The sequence below is a fragment of the Vanacampus margaritifer genome, chromosome 20 (genome assembly GCF_051991255.1).
Source record: "Vanacampus margaritifer isolate UIUO_Vmar chromosome 20, RoL_Vmar_1.0, whole genome shotgun sequence".
Classification (NCBI taxonomy): Eukaryota; Metazoa; Chordata; class Actinopteri; order Syngnathiformes; family Syngnathidae; genus Vanacampus; species Vanacampus margaritifer.
This window is the reverse complement of record NC_135451.1, coordinates 15,748,422-15,768,315: the sequence shown is the minus strand read 5'-3', so window position 1 is coordinate 15,768,315 and position 19,894 is coordinate 15,748,422. Positions and strand designations below refer to the sequence as shown.

Below are 19,894 nucleotides of genomic sequence, written 5' to 3'. Positions count from 1 at the left end.
TGGCAGTGAATGAGTTAATGTTTTTATTTTTATTTTGTGTTGATAAAACTCTTAATGAAAATTCCACAAGTATGATCACCCTGAACCAGTAGCGTCCTTGGCGGAGGTAATCAAGAAGAAACATCAGCATCATCATGACGTCTGTATTAGGTGACGTTTGTTAAATTGTTAAATGCGAGCCTGCGAGGCCTCCGGCGTGTCATCATAAGCATCTTCCAAAGCAAGCTGTCACCCGCCCGCTCTTTTTATTACGGCGACGGAACAAGCACTTAGCGCCGCGACCACCATGAATAATTGAGTGGAACAAGTTCCCCCCCCACCGCGCCGCGCCGGCATGCGAAGCGGGTGGCTCGCTCGGGGGGCGGGGGTGGGGGTGGGGGGGTTCAATAAAATATGCTAAGTGGCAGCAAAAGAACACGAGCCGGGGAGAGATAAATTATCTGCGCCCTAATGCGAAGCAACGTCGCCAAATGAGGCATGGCGGGGATGAATTACAGATTGCCGGCCCGCCTCGCTCGCGATTATGTCAAAGCGATGTTGGCGAGGAGGGGGGTGGGGGGGCACATCGCAGGCGGCATGTGAAGCTACGAGTCATTTAGTGCTCATGAACACGAGTGTATGAAAATGTGTTTCGCTTGTAAAGAAATAAAAAGCATCCAGTCAAGCAGAAATAAACGCCGCACCGCAAATATTTTACAAAGTGGGCGCCTTGAGATACGAGTGACCCGACTTACAAGTTTTTGTTATTGTGACAATTTTTTTTGCTTTGACTTATGCAGGCAAGCAGTGTTGAATTGAGATTAACCAACTTGCATAATGCTAATGTGAATGGAAAATGCCATTGAGATGCTAACATTAGCAACAATAGTCTCGATTTTACAACCTTTTAGATCATGGCTATATCAACACAAATACTGTAACAACGCATATAGGCAGATCTTTATCCTCTCTGATTTTTTTTCCCAGCAACTTGTGGTGTCGTAGATGAAGAAGTGTGCATTTGTGTGTGCTAATTCTTTGCTTTTTTTCTGGGAAGTTGGAAGGGATAAATGGTAGTTTCATTCCTTTCGTTGAGGAAAGATGATTTGAGTTATGAGTGTTTTGAGTGTGATAACAGAACAAATTCAACTCCTAAATTGAGGCACCTGCAAATTAAAAAAAAATAATAATAATAATAATTAGCAAAAAGTGAATGACGACATATTTAAAAATAATAATAATAATAAAAAAATGAATCACCAGAGAATTTTGAACTCTTGTTACTTTCTGTGAGGTAAAACTCGCGTTTGCCCTTCCTGATGACAAGTACACGGGAAGAAGGTGATTTTGGAGGGGGTTAGATCACCTGCTGAGTTGAATTACAAGCACCGGGTCTTGCAATCCCCCACTTTTGTCTTGTCTCCTCTCAGCAGAGACACACAAAGACACTTCAGACACTCATCGTCACGCATGCACTCGCTCACGCCGCAAGATGGCTAACGCAGGCACTGGTGTGCACCAACTCTCACACGCACACACACACACACACAAACATCCAAACAGGTATTCAGTGTTGACCTTTGCAGCAACATTCTTGACGACTTAGCAGCCATTAAATTTAAAATTATATATTTTTATGTTATTGTTTATTTGTTTTGTTTATTGTTCTATTTTAATTATTTATTTTAATTTAAAATATTTTTTTGTTTTGTTTATTATTATTATTTTTATTTTATTTTCTTAAATATATATATTTTATTGTTTATTGTTTGTTTATTTTATTTTTTTATGATTTATTTTAATTTTAAAATTATATATTTTTATTTTATTTTTATATTTGTTTTATTTATTTTATTTGTCTATATTATCTATTTTTCTTTTCTTTTCTTTTTTTTGCAGATAATCGGAACAATCCCGCTGATGGCAAACTCGGCGGGGCTGTCCAGCCAATCGGGGGGCGGCAACGCGTCGCTGCAGGTGCCGCCCGTCACGCCGCAGCTGCTGACCAACGCGCAAGGGCAGATCATCGCAACGGTGATCGGCAATCAGATCTTGCCCGTCATCAACACGCAGGGAATCACGCTGTCGCCCATCAAGCCCGGTCAGCAGGTGGGCGAGCGCTACAAATGCTAACGCGCTAACGCTGGCTCCTTTCGTGTGCTCAGGTCTCGGGTAACAACCAATCACTGTGCAGCTTCGGAAAATAAGTGCGCTGTGATTGGTCGTTGCCTGAGCCCTGAGCAACTGTGATGTCATCTTCAAAATCCAGCCGTTTTTTATCCATCTCAGGGGGCGGCCATTTTGCCACTTGTTGTCGACTGAAGATGACATCAATGTTTCTCAGGTAACAACCAATCACAGCGCAGCTTCAGAAAACAGGTGAGCTGTAATTGGTCGTTGCCTGAGCAACTGTGATGTCATCTTAAATCGAAAGCAAGTGGCAAAATAGCCGCCCCCTGAGATGGGTACAAATGGCTGGATTTTGCTTTATAACTCATATTCCACAAATGAAATATTAATCAGAATGCCATGTTTAGACTAGCGAGGTCACATTTAACATATTATTGTTAAAAAATATGATGTTATGTTATTGAACGTCTTACTGGCAACGTTATTGAAAGCTTTTCATTTTGTCACATGCTGTCGCCGTGGCGATGCGCCGTTTGCAGAGGGAAAATAATGCTGTTTTTGAGGGTCTAAACACGGGTGAAAACATACGAGTCGCGCGCTCTTTGCAACGTCAACGATATTAACTGGATCACCTTTGTAGAATCGCACAAGTAAAAGTTGGACGTTTAATTGCGGCCGCCCGCCACTTGTCACGAGCGATTGCGTTTGTAAATAATGTTTAGCGTCGGCCGACTCTCCGCTTGAAAGCTTCGGCGTGCACGCGGGGAATCATTTACGCTTGTCAGGACGGCGCCGTCGGGAGGAATATTTCCAGTGGAGCTCGTAGATAATTCTCCTGGCCTGTCAGCGCTCCTGACGGCGTGCGCTAGCTCGGCTGTTGACTAGCGCGTCCCCCCCCCCTCCCCGCAAACAAACGCACGGCAGACAGAAAATAATTAATAGCAAAAGAGGAGAGGAGACGGCGGCGTGACAACGTTCCCGTCTTCATGTTGTAAAAGCACATCGGGCAGAAAAGTACATTGTTATTGTTTTTGTGCCGCCGCCGATCAGGAATTACGTTTGATTCCGGGAGCTGCATTTCTAAACTTGTCAACAGATGTTCTCGCTCTCCCCCAAAGACGGTTGGAAAGTCTGCAGTGGGGGAATTTCAGTCGCAACCCAGCAGACGCGTCCATGTCAAAATTGAGCGGTAATAAATTTAATATCAATGCAATAATAATGCATATATTTGTGGAGACTGGGGTCAAGTTTTATTTTACAATTTTAAAAATGTGCACAGTTTCACAACTCACTTCCTGTTAAAGATTAGCTCGCTCTTAATATCAAGCGGTCACCAACACCTTACAAATGCAATGATGCCATCTAGTGACAGAAAAAATGACCTCAACACAAATCACACTCGTTTTTTACAGTGCAATACAACTTTTTAATTTTAACTCAATTTTATGAATTATTATGAAATTACTTTACGTTTCAATGACTAAAAGATGCAGCCATATTTCTATTAGTTTAACATTTTTTTTCCAATTTTATGTTAACAAGAGTATGAATCTTTAGAACAGATTAAAAAAAAATGTGATTAATCGTGAGTTAACTATTAAAATCATGCGATTAATTACAATTAAAAAATGTAATCACCCGACACCCCCACTTGAAACAATTAACATGAATTTCCCTTTTTTTTTTCTCGCCATTGGGCCCAGCAGGGTGCAAGCGGCCCGGCCTCCTCCTCTTCATCCTCCTCCTCCTCCTCGTCTTCGTCCTCGCAGCCCGGCCTGCTCCACATGGCCCACCGGCACAGCCCGCTGCACCAGCCCTCTTCGTCATCCTCCACATCATCATCATCCTCCTCGGCGCTCAGCGTGGGGCAGCTGGTCAGCAGTAAGTACGCGCGCCGCACCATAACATGAGTTCAGATCAGATCAGGAAATGGAAGCATTCGTGCGCTCGTCAGACCCCAGGACGGCCCCGAGCGAGGTGGACGGCGTCAACCTGGAGGAGATCCGCGAGTTTGCCAAAGCCTTCAAGATTCGCCGCCTGTCGCTGGGCCTGACGCAGACGCAGGTGGGCCAGGCCCTCAGCGCCGCCGAGGGTCCCGCCTACAGCCAGTCGGCCATCTGCAGGTGAGCAGCAGCTCCTCGCCTGACCTCGCCCGCCCAACCGGAACTCTTAAAAATTTCAGCGCGTCAACGTCAGACGTCGGATAAAATGTGAAACTCCGCGCACGCACGCACACACGCCATCACTCCTCCTCATGTCAAACAGTCCCAGCATGCAATATTAATAAGCCGGCATTATTAAAATATTCATAACATTAAAAGCCATTAGCTTGGAAAATAAACACACGTGTGTGTATTTGTGTGCGCGTCAAGCTGATGTTTGAGGTCGTTAACTCTCTTTTGGTGAGCAGGGGAGGAGGACGGACTGACGGATGCCCCGCCCCTCGCTAATCAATCAAATTATTTATTTCGATATTAGCCAAGTAATGTCAGATGTCAGTTTTTTCAAACGTTCTAAAGTGGCAAATTTGCGAGTTTATTAACTCATTCACTGCCAATGACGGCGATAGACGTCAAAAATTCATTTGAACTATTTCTATTAGTTTAACATTTTGTCCCACTTTTGTTAACAAAAGTATGAAAACATAGAATTGTTTTGTATTAGAACAGATATACAATTTGTGATTAATCGTGAGTTAACTAGTGAAGTCATGCGATTAATTACGTTTAAAAATTGTAATTGCCCGACGCCCCTAATTTTTTAATAATCTTTTCTTAAAAAAAAAACACTATTAAAAATAAATAAATAAATAAATGCTTTTTTTTTTTTTTTTTTTTTTTTGAAAAAAATTATTAAAAATTAGGGGCATCAGGGGCACATTTGTAATCGTAATTAATCGCATGACTTCACTAGTTAACTCACGATTAATCACAAATTTTATATCTGTTCTAATTGTACAAAAAATATATATTCTAAAAATTCTAGGCTTTCATACTCTCGTTAACAAAAATGGAAAAAAATGTTTAACTCATAAAAATAGTTCAAATGAATTTTTTACGTCTATAGCTGTCAATGGCAGTGAATGAGTTAAGTGGCAGATTTGCGAGAAATATTCTTAGCGATAGTCTGGACGAGGTGCAGGATTTTGTCCACCAGGAGCTAACGTAAGGACTCGTTGGTGGTTAACGGAACACTGTTTATAAAATGAAAAGGCAGGATGGAGACGGATTTCTTCTTCATTTAAACTTTACTTAGTAATATGCTACAACACTTCCTGGCCCCCGATCAGCTGACTGACACTAGCCAATCAGAAGCTAGCATTCTTTAGGTAAATGCAAGTGAATGACGGAGAGCAGCGGATTCAATTTAGCTACGAGTACAAAAAAATACCAAAATGTATGAATATGTCAATAATAATTCTGGAAACAAGAATTTACACGTTTTTTTTCTCGGAAATTTGCTACTTTGGAAAGTGGCAAATTTATTTGTTTTTTTCTCGCAAATTTGCCATTTTATAAACTCGCAAATGTATTTGTTTTATTCCTGGAATATTACCAACCCCCCGCTTCTAAAAAATATATATATTTATACGTGGCCCTAACACGCCGTCGTATATTTAGGATTGTCAACCGTCACTTTAAGGATAATGACTTGATCTGATCGTTTCTGGCCTTTAATGGGAAATAAGGCACAAAATCGGGTGACCGTCATGTATTTCATTTCATGTCATTTGAAAGACGATTCCAAAGGAAATCTCATTAAATGACAACGGGCCATATTTTGATGAGTAGTGCAACGTCATTGATCGGCACCGGCGGCTTTGGGGGAGGAAGTTTTGCTTGAAATTGACGTGCTGTGACACTTCCTGGGCCAGTGGAGTTTTTTGGGAGTTTTTTTTTTTTTTTTTTTTTTTTGGTGGGGCGGCTTTTGAGTAAGCTTGTTTTTTTTCTCGACTCTCCCCAGACACACCATCCTGAGAAGCCACTTTTTCCTACCGCAGGAAGCCCAAGAGAACACGATAGCTAGCAGTCTGACAGGCAAACTGAACCCTGGCCTTTTATATCCTGCCAGGTTTGAGAAGTTGGACATCACCCCTAAAAGCGCCCAGAAGATTAAGCCGGTTCTGGAGCGCTGGATGGCGGAGGCTGAGGCCCGCCACCGCTCGGGCATGCAGAACCTGAGCGACTTTATCGGCAGCGAGCCCTCCAAAAAGCGCAAGCGCCGCACCTCGTTCACCCCGCAGGCGCTGGAGATCCTCAACACCCACTTTGAGAAGAACACGCACCCGTCGGGCCAGGAAATGACCGAGATCGCCGAGAAGCTCAACTACGACCGCGAGGTGGTGCGCGTCTGGTTCTGCAACAAGCGGCAGGCGCTCAAGAACACCATCAAGCGCCTCAAGCCGCCCGAGGGCGGGGGCGGGGGCGCCGCTCCCCTGCCGCCGCCCCCGCCCCTGCTGGACCTTGGGGACCCGCTCCTCGACGTCCCCAAATGAAAAGACGGACGCTGCTCCCGCACTCTTGAGAAACTTGCCGTCGTCCTGTCGTGATTTTCACTCTACCAAAAAAAAACAAGAAAGGTGCGAAAGATGCACAGAGGTGCCTTGACTTGCGACCTTGACACGCTTTATTTCTTTTATTCTTCATGTCACTTGTTGACTTTTCAGAGCGGCCAACCCCAAAATGTCAGACATTTTGGTTTAGACTCATTTTACTCATCATCTGTAAACTGGATTCTATGAAAGCATATTGCATTCACTTGAAGAAAAAAAAAAAACTTCCTGACAATTTTTTTTGAGGGGGTATTTTAGATTTTTAATATTTTCTGTTTTTCTGAATGTTTTTTTTTTCTCATTAAAAAAAAATCCAAAAAACGGGGGGGAATGTTCATAAAGACAGGATTTTAAAAAAAATCCCCCAAAAAAAGTTGGGTTTTTTTGGGGGGGTTTTTACCTCTGAAGTCCAAGTGACTTTCTGCGAACACTTTCCCACATACCTCCAACGTACCGTACCTTCAACTATATGACTTACTGGCTCAGTTAAGGTAAGGCGTGTACCGCAATCGATTGGCATGATTTTAGTAAGCTAACAGTTAAGTTTCTACAGAAGCGTGTGCTGGAAAATGTCCGCCATTAGTTCGCCTGCAACAAGTCACTTGGAATTCAGGGGTAAAAAAAAAAAAGCCCCAAAAAAACTGAAGCTGGTGCTCTGTTTTTCGGAATATTTTTTTTCAGTTTTTTTTTATATTTGTTTTTCTTAATATTTTTGTCTGTTTTTTTTAATATTATTCCCCCTTTTTTCTGAATATTTTTACATTTCTTCTGAGTAATTTTTCCTCCTATTTTTCTGTAAAATATTTTCCTGTTTTTCGGAATATCTTTTTATGATAGAAAAAAAAATTCCGCAAAACAAAACAAAAATATTCAGAACTGAAAATGAAAAAAATACACAAAAAGAGGTTGTTTTTTTTTCCAAGTGAATGTAATACACTTTCGTAGGATTGACCTATTCAAGAATGTTTTATTTTATTTATTTATTTATTTATTTTGGAAGTGGGTGGGGCCAAGCCCTGTTAATTTACTCGTAAATCAAGGTACCACTGTAGACAAATGTTGGTAGGTCAAACCAATTGTGAGGGGGGGGATGGGGGGGAGAACAAACCAAATGAAAACACTATTTACCAAAGTATCGTGGCATCTAAAAAAAAAAAAAAAAAAAACTTTTCTAATGTACATTTTTACAATTTATACCTGCAGACGCACGCAAGCCAAAAGCGACACTTTTTCTCCTTCCATCTTTTTGGTGTACAGAACGAACACGAATCCATCAGCATCACAATGATCCAAAAAAGTCCCCTGCAAATAATCTCACCAATTCTGTCATTGTAGCAAAAGTATTGGGACACGCCTCCCCATCAATCCGATCAGTTTGTTTGGACTTTTTACGTTGGATGAGGTCGGTGTGGACGAACAAATGTCAACGGCGCCGCAAACATTTTGTGGAAGTTGCCACGTTTCACTTCCTGTGCCTGTCCCAATACTTTTGTCCAGGTAGTGCACACCTGGAGGCTTGTTGTTTGTATCGCGATCATCGCCATTCAAAATTGTCTGGTTTTTATGACATGAACCAAAAAAAATGAAGGAAAACGGCGGCGGAAACACACACACGCACACACACACACACACAGGAAGGAGTGTTTTTGTTGTGTTTTGATCTTATGGTGTGAGCGGGCCGGACCAAAGCTGTCGACTTGTTATGCACATTATACAGAAACCTTTTCACCACGTTGACAATCTTGACCCTTAAAACAAAAAAAAACACTTGAGAAGGGAGGACGTGTACAGACGGCGGCGGCGGCGGCGGCGGCGCTACCTTTACCTCACATTGATTGCGTTTTGCTGACGTTGGCACGCGACGTACGACCGTCCTGCTTGACAACAAAAATGATTTTGATTTCTTGCTAGCAGTCCACCAACTTCAAAACCAAAGCCAACATTCTGCACAGGTTTTTTTTTTAATATATATAATTATGCTGACGACGTGTATTTAATCCACGATGGAGCAATATCTGCTTTGGTCATTTAATAAGCAGCACTTTTTTTTTGGGGGGGGGGGGGGGGGTGCTTCCTTTCTAAGAAGAAAAACAAAGAAAAGCTTCAAGAGTGTCGACTCTGATTCGTACCATAACGTTAGGAATAAACAATTGTTTGACATCAATGTGCCCGTCTTTTTATTTATTCTTTATTTTGTTTGCATTTTTTTGTTTATCCAACAAATTGAAATATAATAATTACTTTATTAGCATTGGAATTGTTTTAATGAAGTGGCTTTGAAATCAACCTTAAATTTTTCTTGACAATAAAACGTCATATGTGACCTCACTAGTCTAAACATGACATTCTGATTCATATTACATTTGTGGAATATGAATTATGTGGCAAAATCCAGCCGGCCATTTTGTCTACTTGCTGTCAACGACCAATCACAGCTCAGCTTCAGAAAACAGGTGAGCTGTGATTGGTCAGCGCCTTGAGCAACTGTGATGTCATCTTCAGTCGATAGCAAGTGGCAAAATGGCCGCCCTCTGAGATGGGTAAAAATGGCTGGATTTTGCCACTTAACTCATTTTCCACTAACGCAATATTAAACAAAATACCATATTTAGACCAATGAGGCAGCATAAGATTATAATTTTGTAAAAAATAAATGGGTTGACTACCCTTTTAATTTTGTGTGCTGATTTGTTCATAGTGACCTCAGCACAATATTGAGCAATTAAAAAATGTATATTAATCATATATAATTAGTCACTATAGAGGTGGCATGGTGGCTGGCTAATTAGCATGTCCGCCTCCCAGTGCAGGGGTCGTGAGTAAGGATCCCGGATCTGGCCTTCATTGGTGGAGTTATGGCACGTGAGCACAATACTAAAATTATATTAATTAATATTAACTTTATCTTTCAGCTGTCAAACGATTATTATTATTTTTGATTAGATTAATCACATCTTAGAATTTCTTTCTATATTTACTGTTATGAGGACCACTGCACACTCTCATCCTCTTTTTCTAACCAGTTCATTACTTGCATAATTTAAAATGGGGGGGAAATGACCCCGTAGTTTGACTAGAACAAATATTCTGAATATCATGCACAAACATTTATTCACAAATGATCGTAATATAATTCATTGATAAAACATTTGATAACACATTCAATAAATTTATTTAATTCCATATTTAATTAATAATCAAATGAAACATTTCATTTGTTTAACTCCTGTACTTAATGGTGCATCCATGTATTGAATTTTGGCCCTTTTGGTCCTCCATACGTCATACTTCCGTTTACGCCCATCCCTCACTGCTCCAATTAAGACTTCCGTTTAGAGCTCAGCAAAGCCAAGGTGAAGACTGACGCTAATTGTTCGTTTTCCACTTGCATCCGCCATCTGCGCACGTTACTGCACTCCGACCATCAAGATGGGTCGTTTTCAAAGACAAACGGCAACTTGCCGTGATTGCCATCAAATGTGCGAGGAGCATTACGACAAATGCTCAAGCTCAGGTAAGTAGCATTTTTTTTCTGAGTTAGTCTCGATGGGAACTTCGGTATAGGCCCGTCGCTGACCTGCGACCACCTTGCCGTCACTGAGCACCGACCGGAGCAGGTTCTCGTCGGTCGAATCGTCACGATCCGGGTCGGTACCGAGCGACGGTTCTGATCAGTCCATATATTTTTAGCAGTGTGGCGCCATCGAATGGTCGCGGCCTGCCAACGCATGTGCGGCGGGCCGACATTGATTTGAAAGTTACTTTGTGTAGTTTAATGAAACCTAATGGCCTGTAGAATTGGTTAGAAATAGCAGTGTTCATTTCGTGAATGAAAATAGTGATGAGAATTTTTTTTATCAACAGTGTTATTGTTCAGGCCTGTTCTATTAAACCATGAGGCTAATGCTAGCTGTGTTGTTAGCGTCAGGTGGTGGTTAGCTTCACAGCTCATCAGAAACATGCAGGTGCATTATGGTCTTTTTTTTTTTTTAACTCTGTTTGCAATTTCTTGCATCCAGTCGGGAGTTGTGAACAAGCCGTTTTGTTTCACGCGTTTATTGAGGAATTGAAGCGATGCCTGAATCACAGATGAAATGGAAATGTGTGTTTTTTTTCCACCATTTTATTTCGGTGTGATTAATTTGTATATTTCATACATTACATAAATGTCACCTTTTTCATTTTATTTTACATATTTCTAGTTTAGTTACATATATATTTATAGTTGCATATCATCACCACTTTTGTTTGGGGATAAAAAAGAAAAAAATATCAAAATTTGGACACACTTGATTTTCCTTGTACAGAAACAAATTTTATCCTGCCTTAAAACAATTTATTATTTAAAATTTGATAAATATGAAATACAATTTTATGTATACAAATCTAACTCACAGTGTTGACTGTCTGTCATATTGTTGAATTTTTACTACACAATGTAAGTATTGTGGGGGGGGGGGGGTTCACAACACCAAAACTAATACAAATGACTGAAAACGAATTACATTAAACAAAAAAAAAAAGGTCAAACTGAAATCTAAAACTTACTATAATGAAAATTCTACAAGTATGATCACCCTGAACCAGTAGCATCCTTGGCGGAGGTAATAATCATCATCATCATCATCATCATCATGACGACCATATTAGGTGACGTTTGTTAAATGCGAGCCAGCGAGGCCTCCGGCGTGTCATCATAAGAATCTTCTAAAGCACTTAGCGCCGCGACCACCATGAATAATTGAGCTGAACAAGTTCAAGTGCAAAGCGGGTGGCTTGCTATTTTTTTTGGGTGGGGGGGGGGGTGTCAATAAAATATGCTAAGTGGCAGCCAAAGAACACCAGCGGGAGAGAGATAAATTATCTGCGCCCTAAAGCGAAGTAACGTTGCCAAATGAGGCGTGGCGGGGATGGATTACGCATTCACGAAGATCCCCTCCCGATTATGTCAAAGCGATGTTCGGGGGGGGGGGGGGTTTGAAGCATCGCAGGAGGCATGTGAAGCCACGAGTCATTTAGTGCTCATCATCACGAATGTATGAAAATGCGTTTCGCTTGTAAAAAAAATGAAAATGAAAACACACATCCATCTTTCTTCCCTCGTTTCCCGATTGTGGAATTTTTGTTCACACGTCATCGAAACGTTGGCCTGCGTTCACGTACACACCTCATTTAATGGAAATATTCGTTCTACTTTTTTTTTTTTTCCAGATGAAGGCGGGCCCGTCTGCGGGACCTGGATTTGCCATCCCATTTCACGCACAGAAGTCAAAAGCAACTTTCCTTAATAAGTAGCACTTTTGTTGTCGTTGGTTTGGGTTATTTTATTTCTAAGAAGAAAAAGCAACAACAAAAAAAGCTCAACGCTAATGTGACTGGGAAAGTGCTATTCACATGCTAATGTTTAGCATTAATACTTGCAGTTTTACAAGCCAAACACATCTCCAAACATCAATTAGATTAGATACACATTAAAATCGATTCATCAGAGTGGTCTATTGTAGCGTATAACAACAACTCAGACTGAATTATTACCGAGTTTATTATCATATAGTTTTAGGCTAAACCCTGAAATTAAATACTTTATTTATTTATTTATTTTTTCAGGAAAGCTCAGTATTGTTCATTCGATTTGACATCATCATTGCGCTCCTTTTTTTCTTAAAAAATAAATAAATAATAATAATAATAAAAAATATTTTTTATATATATATATTTTTTTTTATATATGTATATATTTATTTATTTTTTTATTTTTTTTGTATGTGTGTGCGTGCGAGCGTGTGTGTATTCATCAATTCACCTAAAGCCTATTAAAAAAAATCCCATACTAATAATATAATATAATAATAAATTGCCAAATGCAGAAACATCAATGTAAGTTATCACGATGTGGTGGCTCTCGCTAACAGACAGAATTAAGTAACCAGAATAAGGTTAAAAAAATACTTTATTGTTCTACCAGATACATAATCAAACCTAATCTGGATTAGAACCAAATCATTGAATGTATTGAATGTTACATTTTGTCAGTAAGTAACTTATTTTAAATGGAAAAAAAATATTTTATTGACTTTATATACGCAAATGTTTGATTAAGTTATACAAATATTGAAGGCATTTCTATGTCACGGCTCACCAGAAAAAGTTTTCAATAACATGCATCGTAAATAAAAAAAAATAAATAAAGAAAACATCTTTTATGAGCTGCACACAAGAAGTGTTTAGTGAAAGCCGACCTCTCCGCATCTTGAAATCACCTCGGGGCGAATAAGAGCATCTCAGCCTATAGGAGGGGCTTTTTAATGACCAGTGGAAAGATGGGAGGGGGGGTGGGGGAGGGGTGGGGGTGGGGGGGTCAGTGCTGATGCTTGGCCTCTCGTCGACAAACCCGCAAACAAGCACAAGCCGAGGAGGAAATAAAGCAGGAAACGTGAAGGGAGCCTTTTGAAAGCAAACTCCAAAGTTTGACACGTTGTTGCCTCTCCCGTCCGTCGTGACGCCTTTGAAGACGAGAGGTGGAAACTAGTAAATAATAAAATAATCCTAATACACAAAAAAAAAAAAAAAAGCAGACCGAGCAGATACATTATTAATAATAAGACTGATGCTTTTTGGTCTTTGAGGAGGATTTCAATTCCGCTGCCAGACGTGTTGTGATGTTTTTCTTTTTGTTTGCCTTGTTAATTTTGCCGGGCGATGAAGATCGACACGTTTGCCTGCGTACTTGCTGAAGTCGGGAGAAAAAAAAAAAAAACACATCCAAAGTCGAAAAACAGACCAACAAATGAAAAAAAAAAAAACAATTTGATCAAAATGGTGAAATGAGTGCACTTACAGCGCTTTATCTTGATCATATGTTTACAAATGTTTTAGTTACACCAACGACAGAGCAAAGGATGGTTTTTGGGGGGGGGGGGGGGGTCCCATTTTAAACCCATCTACGTTGCGACTGGCCATGGGTGACCGTTTTCACATTTAACTCTTTGACTGCCAAAAACGTTATATAACGTTTAGTAAAATCCTATGGAGGAGTGCCAAAGACGTTAAAAGACGTTTTATTTTTCAAAACAGAGGTGAAACTAACCATTTTCTATTGTTGATTACTGAAAAACGGAATAAGGTAGAAACAAACTTTTTTTTTCTGATGAAAGACGAGAGTCCAATCTTTCATTTGGTAGTATGTGTGTTTCCATAGTCCAAACACATAATTTTCTGTGGACCTTGAAAGATCAGTCAAAAATGCTTAAATCGGCTGGCACCCACGGCATCCCTTTTCTGAAAACGTCTGGCAGTCAAAGAGTTAAAAATGCGATGCCACGTTACAACCGAAAATCAAATGTACTTTACACCAAATGTAGCTAATGCTAAATGCTATCTTGGTTGACAGTTCAACAGCGCTTACAATCAGGAAGTACACGTAGATCGAGTTTCTGTAGGACGGAAACGCGCACATGAGGATGAGAAAGCAAACCTGAATTTGGACGTAAATTTTAATTTAACACTTAAATGACCTTTTTAATTAATGGGTTTATCAGATGAATCGCTATGACAACTGTGTGATTGGCATATAGCAAAAACAGCCGCCTCATGCTAGCTAGTGCTAAGCTAGCATCCAAGTTTGCAAACTTCCTCCTCGCTTGTTGCTAGCACGGCGTTAGCCGGCCAAGTGCGATTTGTTAGCCAGTTACAACTCCCGTTGTTTAAAAAAAAAAATAAGAAAGAAAGTATATATTTGACAAAATATTGACAAATTAAATTGTGCTTGCTGAGGTTTTCCGCTATAGCTTCCTTCCACTCCTGACTTGATGTGCTTTCAATGCTGGAGTGGAAAAAGCAGCTTTTAAAATGTTTACATGTGAAGCGTTTGAACTCAGCGTACCACCAGCAAGTTCCAGCGTCGCATTCCGGAGGACGCCATCGTCCACTTGAGTTTGTGTACTTGAAACACTTGAGAAGTTGCATTTAATGTAAACACGGCAGCAAGTCGTCCTCGAGCGGCTCTTGGAAATGCCGCCTTGTAAAGGACCAGACACTCGTGCGCGGCCTGCTAATATTTCAAAACGTCATAGAAAAAAACTAATTAAGATGTTTAAATCATGTTTTTTTTTTTTTTCAGAATTCTATGGCATTGTTCTTGGAAATGATGACACTTTTGTTTTGTTTTTTGTCGTAAATGAAATCTCATAAATTTGACTTTGTCCAATTGTGTTTTTTTTTTCTGACATTTTACAACTTAGTACATTTTATTCAAACATGTACTTTTTCATTGTAGAAATATTTAGACTTGTCCTATAATTATGACTTTTTTCTTGCAATTTTTACATTTTATGGTCAAATTACAACTTTTTTTGTATCAATTAAAAATTCAAAAAAAAAATTGGTAAATGAGAACAAAAAAAGGCTTTTCACTTGAGAAGCATTCACTTCATCCCAGTTTTTCCACTTCATTGAAATCAAAGCGTCTCGGACGTGTCGAAATGGAAGATTTTAAGCGCAGCGCGGCCGCACGACCGTGAGATAATCACCACACGGCCGCCTTTTTGGAATAAATTCCTACGGATGGATTACGTTTCAATTCGTCGGCACGCAGATGCGATTCAGATCGTGTTCACGCGAAATCGAGCGTCTGCTCCTTGGGCGGTTTCTTCGTCAAGGTCGAGACGTCGGTCAGACGTGCGCACGATTAGCGTCCGCCGGGTTGGCCATGCATGTGATCCCTCTGGGTTGATTAGCGTCAAGTGACGGCGGGAGCGTGGGCTGTTTGCAGGTAGACGACGACTTAATGGTCTCACTTGATGGCAAAATATGTACAGTATGGAACAAACATACTGTACACTCCATTTAACGGTCTTATTATGGAGCACTTAAGGGATGAACACGCCTTGTGTTTTCCGTAGCAGCGAGTCTGAAAGTGTAGCAGGGGTGCAGTCGTCCCTCGATATGTTTGACCCCAAGTGGACAAAAATAAGACCTGCACCTCACATGACTATATTGGTGAGTTTCATGAATGATTACATATGCTGTATTTAAATCTGGAATATTGCGGTACACTTTAAAAAGAGAACTGATGAACCAACTTAAGTTTGACAAGAGAATTGTTGACCATCAAAACAGCCATTTATAGAGAGAGTTTGTTCAACTCTGTCTCGGCATGGTGACAAGATGGCGTCCATGTGTGACCATGTGACCAGCAGTTGACCTGGTCACATTTGGACGCCATCTTGTTACCATGCCGAGTTGGCCCAACTCTCTCGTCTATATATGGCTCTGCCTCAAAAGTGACGTGGGCTTTTTTTCTGGTGCAGCAGGAGTTAAGAGGCACACTGAGCAGAAATATTAACTCGATTCGATGTTGCTTTGTGAAAAAGTAAAATCTAGTTGTTATAGTGACGCGTTCCGTCCTTCGTTCCCTTTTTGCGATCTCAAGTTGCCGCCCCTCTTCAAAGTGACCAACGGGGGGGTGGGGGCGAGATTCGGTTCGAGACGGCCCCCCGTAATGATGGCTGATGGCTGCACCTGCGTGGCCGCAAGACTTTAAAAAAAAAAAACGAGCTCGAGCACATATGTTAGCGTGTGGTGTAACCTCCCAATCTTTCCGTCAAGAGGAAGAGGAGCTCCCAAGGTGCTTTGCTGGCTCCATTGTGCTACCGGCCTGTCATCTTAAATTAGGGACTACAGGCTCGGCCAGCGTGAGGGGAAGAGGGAAAAAAAATCAATACTTGATGGAAGATTGCTCCCCGGAAAATCTGTTTTGATTGTGAGGATTAATTCTGGGGCAAAATGACACGCCAATTGGCAGCCAAAATGAACACGCTGGGAAATTGGAGGGAAATGCAGCAGTAGGAGAGAAAAGTTTTTTTTTTGGGGGGGGGGGTGCTGCGGGCTGTCGTTCGTCGTTGATTGAGGGAAGGAGGCCATTTGGGATTGGTTAGGTACGCTACGAGTGCCACTAGTTGTACGTGGGCTCCCTCTTGTGGCACACAAAATAATTACTGAATGAAATGTTCTGACTGTTCAACTTTTATTTTATTCTTGTTAACCCACTGTCGTGGATTTGTGAAGTTCATTTCGGTTCTATTTAATTTTAGGTACAATGCAATCATATTGCTTTTTTTATTTTTTACACATTTTGCTTTCAAAACTTATTCAGATAAAAAAAATTAGAGACATTATGTGCAATATATTTGAAGGAAATCATGGTTTAATAACAGTCCCCCCTTCCCTATTTTTTAAATCCAGCATTAAAAAAGAAAGAAAGAAAGAAAAAAACACTGCTCTGCATCCCACTGAGGTTTTTTTTTCCCCACACACAAGGTTGAAATGCATTATTGATGCCCCCAATAATCCGTTTGGTGGTCATGACGTGTTGAAAAGGGAAACAGGAAGCTGTGAAGACGGCGATAAATTAAACATCAGCGTTTGTTTGATGGCAGTAATAACATCAACAACAACAAAACACTTCATTGAGAACAGGAGATGACAGCATGTTTCTTTCTGCCCTCACATAGAAGAGAAATTATGCTCACTTTGGAGTATTTTAGGATTTTGCTCAATCTTTCTGGGAGCTCAGAATGCCGCGATGCTCTAGCGCCTCTTGCAGGATTTCTTTCTGCATTACAGCTCAAGGCTCTTTGTGACGTACTGGCTGCGTTGGCGCAATTTGTCCTGTAGACGGCGGTGTTGCCAAACAGGCGCTGGTCGTTGTGCCGTAGAAGAAGAACCATCTTCCTGTGACTGTCCTGCGTCACAACAACATCAGCGGCACGTTTGCATTTTGTTTCCGAGTTTACAACAATGTCGTGGTTAAAACTAGCTGCGTCAAATGGGATGGACGACGTTTTTGAAGAGAACGCGGACGAACGTGACATTTCAGCCAAAGAATGGGCGCTCAACATGAAGAGAAGAACCAGGGTAGAACACTTTTTGCGTCACTTACACTTGTGGAACGTGTGTGGATAATCGGAGCGTCCACTGTCGTATCGTATCAAAGTATAGAATATATTCACTTATTTTAATTCATTCTCTAGGCAACACGGATTTTTTCAGATTAAAGATGTATATAACTTTTTTTTTTGTATCCACATTTTTTTTTAATTGGTTGTGTCTGATGAATGGGGTTGAATTCAATTTTTTCAGAGTGAAAAGTCATTGATGCTGATGTTTTATTTTATTAAGGAAGACATCAACAATTTTTTTTATTTTTTTTAAACAGCTGACTTGTCTTTGTCATCACTTACACAAAAAGTGGCAGTTTCTGAATTATGTGCATGGATTTTTTTTTTTTTATGTTCATGGGGTGCATCATCCAGTCTGGAAGTGACCCAGCTACTAAACACTAATTCATATATTTGGACCCCCCCTTCCCATGTCTAATTGTCGATCAGGACGGCTACGTGGACGGCGCTGACGCCGGCGAGGACGCAGCCCTCGAGGTGGGCTTCCAAGAGGGCTTCCGGGAAGGAGCAGCCAAGACTCTGGCCGTCGGCCGACTTCGAGGGATTGTATGGTAACATTAAGAGCAACACACGTAGATTGATGATGGAACAATACTCAGGCATGTAACAGTCACAGTAGTAGTAGAAGTGGGTAGTCTTCATTTGTGTGACTGTTGTGTACTGCCCCCTGATGGCTAATGTGGGAAGTACAATATAGACTGCTATTTATCTTTATTAAAAACAAAAACAATTATTTATTTTTTTGGTTCTGCTGGAACAGATTATTTTCCATTCTGTGTTTTTTTTTTTCTTCTCTTGTGTGTGACATGTTTTTTTTTATGTGGCTGCCTTCAGCGCAGTCGGCAGCTGGTACCAGGTGGAGCACCGCGGCCAGCCCTTCCCCGCCTCCGTCACAAATCTTCTCCAGCGCGTTTCGCAGCACGAGGATTCCATCGTGACGGAAATCATGAAGGCCATGGAGGAGCTCCCTCCCATCGCAGACGACCTGGCGGAGAGCCTGGAGGATCTCGGGGTGGCGCCCCCTGTGGGCTGCCCAGAGAGCGACTGTTGCATGGACACGGATTCTCCTCCACATTGTCAGACGTCGCGTTCGGCGTGCGGCGCCAACGGGGACGCTTGGTCCTCGTCTTGCGCCCGCGGAGCAATCTTCAGCCAGCTGCTGCAGAGTTGCAGGGACATCGTGGCGGAGCTCGGGCTGCCTCTCGGGCTGTTGGAGCACATCAATGAGCTAGAAAAGATTTAACGGACATCTTCTATATACTGACAATACGGTCACACCCAGAAATATTGGGACACAATTGACCTCTTTTTAGTTCTAAACATCGCCACAAAGGCTTTGAAATGAGACCAACGTGACATGCTCCAGACTTTGGAATTTGAGGGGATTGATTGACATCTAAAAAAGGCGAACGTCGCGATAGGAGGGACAACGGTTTGTCGCCGACATCATGCAGAATCCTCATACTTCCGAAATAATAGTAATTTCGGGCTCCAGGTGGCGATGCAGGTTGGCGGGGGTTCGCTTCCCCGCCTGGGAGACCATGTTTGTTTGTGTGAGTGTATAAAAAAAAAAAAATTAAATTTATTTACACATGCTTGAACAAAACATCAAATATAAAAGAAAAAAATACTCAAGGAACATTTCGGATTAAATTGTAATTAAAAATGTTATGAAACTATTTTAAATGTTTTTTATTCATGAAAATAAATGAAATGTTATTAATTACACACAGAATAATACTTTTTTGGCCAGTTCCAACCTAATTTCTATATTTAAAAAAATAAATAAAATAACGTGTGTAATATTTTAGAATGCAAGTATAAATAAAATGTGGATTTTTTTATGTGTTTGTATTTAATTAAATTTATTAAATTTTATTCATCGCACTTGGAAAAATGCTTTTTTCTTACGTTAAGTTCTTACCGAATCTCTGTCTTAATCATTGATTTTTGATTGTCGTATTTTGGAACGCAGCGTCGATGAACGCAGCAACACTTGTCGCATCCGTGATGACGTCACCTGCTTCAACCTGGAGACGTTACACCACCGCCCTTTATAAAAAAAATTCTGGAAAGATGTGTCTCGTTTTATTATCATTCGAAACCTTTGTTTTTAGTTTTTTAAATGGAAACCAAACAATACATTAATACTATATTGAAATATATCAACAAGAAAGCGATGAGAACTGTGGCTTTTTTAAAAAATGTTTTTATTTAAATATCCCCCCTGGCTTCTTTGTTTTTTTCTGTATTAATAACGTGTTTGTGTAGTGTT

The 19,894-nt window shown here is 40.8% G+C and overlaps 2 protein-coding genes across 10 annotated transcripts in view; both read left to right on the top strand.

Moving 5' to 3' along the window:
• The window catches only part of pou6f2 (POU class 6 homeobox 2), a 75,885-nt gene extending 67,190 nt beyond the window's left edge, over positions 1-8,695 (top strand). For 5 of the 7 annotated variants that reach the window (XM_077554985.1, XM_077554987.1, XM_077554984.1 and 2 more), the window contains 4 exons: positions 1,879-2,088; positions 3,813-3,990; positions 4,064-4,232; positions 6,073-8,695. In XM_077554985.1, coding sequence (XP_077411111.1) covers positions 1,879-2,088; positions 3,813-3,990; positions 4,064-4,232; positions 6,073-6,604 — 1,089 coding nt within the window. In that variant the 3' untranslated portion in view covers positions 6,605-8,695. The remainder of the gene's footprint in view (positions 1-1,878; positions 2,089-3,812; positions 3,991-4,063; positions 4,233-6,072) is intronic. The other 2 variants (XM_077554983.1, XM_077554989.1) reach the window with 2 other exon arrangements.
• Positions 8,696-9,954: 1,259 nt separating this feature from the next.
• otulina (OTU deubiquitinase with linear linkage specificity a) lies at positions 9,955-19,468 on the top strand. Of its 3 annotated transcripts, none has more exons than XM_077555009.1 (3): positions 9,955-10,175; positions 18,049-18,165; positions 18,454-19,468. In XM_077555009.1, the coding sequence occupies exons 1-3, from the start codon at positions 10,162-10,164 to the stop codon at positions 18,860-18,862; spliced, it is 540 nt and encodes a 179-aa protein (XP_077411135.1). In that variant the 5' UTR covers positions 9,955-10,161; the 3' UTR covers positions 18,863-19,468. The 3 variants fall into 3 exon arrangements, with proteins under 3 accessions (XP_077411135.1, XP_077411133.1, XP_077411132.1); XM_077555007.1 differs by lacking the exon at positions 9,955-10,175 and adding an exon at positions 15,919-17,575; XM_077555006.1 differs by lacking the exon at positions 9,955-10,175 and adding an exon at positions 15,929-17,575 and having other exon boundaries at positions 18,049-18,170.
• The last annotated feature ends 426 nt before the right edge of the window (positions 19,469-19,894 follow it).

Bases quoted from the DNA above. Each gene is read 5' to 3' on its own strand.
- otulina (XM_077555006.1), top strand. From the start codon at position 17,459: ATGTCGTGGTTAAAACTAGCTGCGTCAAATGGGATGGACGACGTTTTT. The intron at 17,576-18,048 runs GTAGAACACTTT...ATTGTCGATCAG, and splicing joins ACATGAAGAGAAGAACCAGG to GACGGCTACGTGGACGGCGC. The intron at 18,171-18,453 runs GTAACATTAAGA...GGCTGCCTTCAG, and splicing joins CGACTTCGAGGGATTGTATG to CGCAGTCGGCAGCTGGTACC.